The sequence below is a fragment of the Adiantum capillus-veneris genome, chromosome 2, assembly GCF_014529385.1.
Source record: "Adiantum capillus-veneris isolate H3 chromosome 2, ASM1452938v2, whole genome shotgun sequence".
In the NCBI taxonomy this organism is placed as follows: Eukaryota; Viridiplantae; Streptophyta; class Polypodiopsida; order Polypodiales; family Pteridaceae; genus Adiantum; species Adiantum capillus-veneris.
The window spans coordinates 82,223,582-82,228,018 of NC_140932.1; the positions used below are offsets into that span (position 1 = coordinate 82,223,582).

A 4,437-nucleotide genomic window follows, 5' to 3' on the forward strand; every position below is an offset into this window, starting at 1 on the left:
CATATTGAGATTGCTCTTTTTTGTAGTCCAAACTTCAAAGGGTTGTTCACGAGAGAATCGAGCAAGTTTCGAGAGAATTAAATAGATGTGTCTCTCTGTACTTTTACCTGCTGGCAAAGAGCAGGATATCAAGCCACGCGACCAGGCTCTATGACACTTGCAGTTCCTTCCTTTCTGACAATGTTTCCCGCCGCCTCTTTGTGTCGAGGGCTCTCACAGAATTGCTTCATAACAAAAGGAAACGAGCTAAACAACAAAGGGCATATCTTCATTAACAGGCTCTCTCTCTCTCTCTCTCTCTCTCTCTCTCACACACACACACAAAGCCTATAAGAGACCATCACCACATTGACATTAGGTACATAAGTACGTCCTCACATTCATCCTCAAACTTGCACCCCTTGAAACCACGATGTATATTGACAAATTGCTTCATCCCTGATTGCAGGGGCCTGCCTCTTGCAAAAGCTACCATCATTATAAGAACCTTACACTGAGGATCTGTTTCATAACTCAGGTGTGACCTAGTATGGTTGTTGCAAAGAAATGGCTACAGGGCTTTGAACCACATGAATACCATCTTTCCAAGCAATGGACCCAAAGAAAGTTTGGACATCCCCTGGAAGAAGACTTGTTACCGGCCGAGCAGACACGAATAGTGTGAACGAGAGTTTCTGGTTCACCACAGAGAATGCAAGCCTCGCAGGCCGCGCACGGATTGTCACACCAGGAGGTGATACCACAGTGGCAGTGTATAATGAGTTGGCAGCCCCAACATTAGTGAGTGTGCGATAAAATGTTGCCACATAGCTCTGTCTCCGGCTGCTTTGATCGAATGTGGCTGAGAATGAAGGGTAGTTGAGATCACCCGGGGCTTTTACTGATGCACCGGAGCATGCAGTCGGGGTTCGAGTGACCACATGTATGGCTTTCTCACTGTACTTAAGAGAGCATAAGAAATCTACATATTCCTGGGTGCTAATATCATAGACAAGGCCAGGATCCATGGCCTTTTGAGGGTCTACATGCCCTGCTCCATAATCAAAAGGGGTGGATATGTTGGAGGTGGCTTCATCCGCTATGGGGGTTCTCCGATTATCTGCTGTGTAAGCCGTTGTCATGAGCGCGGACCGGATCGCTGCTGGTGACCAGTCTGGATAATTGCTTTTCAAGAGAGCTGCAACCCCCGACACATGAGGGCATGCCATTGATGTGCCTGATATGATATTGAAATCTACAGTTCGTCGATCTGATGCCAATCCTGATGGTCCGATCGCCCCTGTCCATGCTGCTAAAATATCGACACCAGGTGCAATTAAGTCAGGCTTCAATATCTCACCAGTCTGTGGGTTTGGGCCTCTTGATGAGAATGATGCTACAATGGGTGCCGGCTTCACATTGAGAATCGTGCCATGGAACACAATCGTAGCGGTCGGCCTCTTCACTGTGGCAAGATACTTGCGAATGGTGACACCAGCAGCATACCCAACCGCAGTCGCTGGAAGGACATGTGCATCCGACACTAAACCTTCCCCATCCAGTGCTGAATTTGCCAAAATCATACCCACGCCACCTGCCCGTCGCACAACATCACCTTTCGCAACACGCGGGTTGCTTCCCCTGCTACAAAGAACAATTTTTCCCTTGACAAGCTTTGGGTCAAGTGATCCCACCATGCAAAGGCTTGTGGTGTATGTGTCACTCCCATTCATACCCAAAGAAGTAGACTCGGCGAGAGGGAAATAGCCTTTATGAAGATGTGCGCCACTGTAGAGGGAAACACCAGTAATAGTTAAGCCATTGCCAAGCTTGACATCGGCCGGAAAATTGCGATCAAGTGTGCTTGCACCAATGGTAGCTATCCAAGGTGACACATTGGTAACGGTGAGCTGGGCAGGTCCTTGGTTTCCACCTGATGCAGAGACAAATATGCCATGGGAGGCTGCACCAAATGAGCCTATAGAAATGCTATCCATATAGTATGGGACAACACCGCCTCCAACCGAGGCTGATATAACATCAACCCCATCTTTAACTGCCTGGTCAAAGGCGGCAAGTATGTCAGAATCAAAACACCCAGATGCCCAACATACTTTGTAAGCCGAAATGCGAGCTTTCGGTGCAACCCCACGAGCCATTCCAGCTGCATACCCCAGCAAGTTTGCACCATTGACATATCTACCTGCCGCTGTTGAAGCTGTATGTGTTCCATGCCCATCGGTGTCGCGAGGAGAACGACTCTCAACTGTTTCATTGAGTGGCCCGTTCATTGCTTCATAGCCACTCACAAAGAACCTGGCACCCACAAGCTTTCGGTTGCAGAGGCTTGCATTGAACCCTGGGCCATGCTCACAAATTCCTTTCCATTTCTTCGGCACCGAGCCTATTTTCTTGTCACGAAAGCTCTTGCTTTCGGGCCATATCCCCGTGTCAAACACGCCCACTACCACATTAGACCCATAATCAGATTTGGGCCAAAGTCCCCTTCTAGTGTCAAGCCCAAGAAATTGTGGAGTTCTTGTAGTTTGTAGCTGCCTTACCTGGTCAGGAAAGATGGCCACCACACCACGCATGGACTCCATAACCAAAGCTTCCTCATTTGTCAATCTTGCAGAGAATCCATGGAAAACTCTATCATAAACATGTAGCATATGTTTGCTTTGTTCGACACTACCTATATATACACCCTTTGCTGACGCTACAAGAGATGAAAACCATGCATTGTGGCTGGCAAAAGCAGAGGGCATGGCACCCTTTTCTGTGCTAACTATGAAGGTCCTCTCTTGAGCTGCTATTAAGCTCATTGCATAAAGATGTAAGCAAAGAAGAGCAAGTGTGCAGGCGAGAGTTGCCATGATACTCAGTGAGAGACTGAGAGTTGGGCAAGCACTAGCTCTATTTGAGTGTGAGTGTAAAGAATTCACAGAGGAGATTAATAGTATGGGTGTGTGTGTATTGGTGCCTGTAGCTTCAGCGCATTTTCTTGATTTGCTGCTAGAGCGTGAGTTACCACTACTGGAATCAAGAAAAGGCCCGGTGAGATCTCTCTCCCTCTCTCTGAGAGCCAAGGTACATCCCTCGCTCGTGTTTTGGAATGAAAAGGTGTGCATGAGTGGGCGGGAGGAATCCTCTTCTGTATGTGGAGGCGGCCTAAAGAGCACCGAACCCACTACAGAAAAAGGAGGATTTTGGCACTCACAGCGCGGCGTGCGTCTCTCATTGTGGATGTCTGCTGAGTGCTCGTAGCTAGAGAGAGAGAGAGAGAGAGAGAGAGAGAGACCGCGAGAGCGCGCAATCGATTAGTCAATTTCCGTGTAAATGGAGCCGAGGGAAAGAGAGTGTCACTGTGTGCGTGTGAATGTGAATGTAAACCGTAAAGAAGCTCGTGAGGAGATTTGAGAAACCGTAAAGAACAGGGGAGCGCGTGAGCTCGCGGGCGTTGGGAAGCAGAAGGGGCGTCGGAGCCTCGGAGGCAACGGTCGCCGTCTTGACGGCAAGAAGCGTCGACTTGACGGAATGAGGAAAAGGAGTAGTAGGTAAAGATGGCATTTATTCATGTCTTGTCTGCGCGCTGATTTTATTTTTTTTTGCCATAGGCTAAAGGGCGAGAGAGAACAAAATTACATTGCAGCCAGTGTGAGAAAAAAACCGGGGTCTAGTGTATTTTAACCGGCTGAAACTATAAAATCCCAGTTAGATTTTGAGCTTGTCTTTAAGAAAGCCGGCAAATTTACACAAGTTTTAGGGTAAAGGGGCCAATATAAGGCCATGTAAGAAAAAAATAGTATTTTTGGGGGGGATTTTTCATATCCGGCCAGATTTGAAATTTGAAGTGTGCATTCAATTCCTCATGAAAAGACGCATTAGATGATATCAAGATTGATATTTTTTTTATTTTGCCTCAACACTCTATTTGAAAAAGCGTAATTTTGAGGGCTTTTTAGAAAACAGAGACACTCAAGCCCCAATAGTAGTACACTTTTTAGCAAATCAGATGTGGACACCTAAGCAAGATTCCAAGCATATTCCTTTTTTTTGTCTCTCTTTTGGGGTGGAGCCATCTTCCTTTTGGGGGGTGGTTCCTTATTGGCCCCTTTACCCTAATGCAATTACCGGCAAAAGCTTCAAATTTTGACCTAAGAACCAGAAGAATTTCAAGTTTCCCCTTATTTTGATCGGTTAGGAAAAATGTATTTTTCTAGCCCTCATTGCAGTGATGTATCTTATGATGGTAGCTCCGAGCTAATAGAGACTTTTATAAAATCTTTCATAAAATTACAGGGCTACATACAACTCCAAGTGTTTCCACCCACACTTCGAACAACTTGACGACTTCTTCTTTTTTACCTTCAAGGACTGCCACCCATACCCCCCGGGAAAGCACTTGTGACTTTCTGCAAGTGGGTAATTAGTCTTATCCCATTATCGAACTGTCTC

General features: G+C 46.6%; 1 protein-coding gene across 1 annotated transcript; it reads right to left on the reverse strand.

Annotated features, from left to right (window-relative positions):
- Positions 1–330: 330 nt before the first annotated feature.
- Positions 331–3,222, reverse strand: LOC147463081 (subtilisin-like protease SBT1.5). Its single transcript, XM_086487170.1, has one exon. The coding sequence runs from the start codon at positions 3,108–3,110 to the stop codon at positions 525–527; it is 2,586 nt and encodes an 861-aa protein (XP_086343296.1). The 5' UTR covers positions 3,111–3,222; the 3' UTR covers positions 331–524.
- Positions 3,223–4,437: the final 1,215 nt, after the last annotated feature.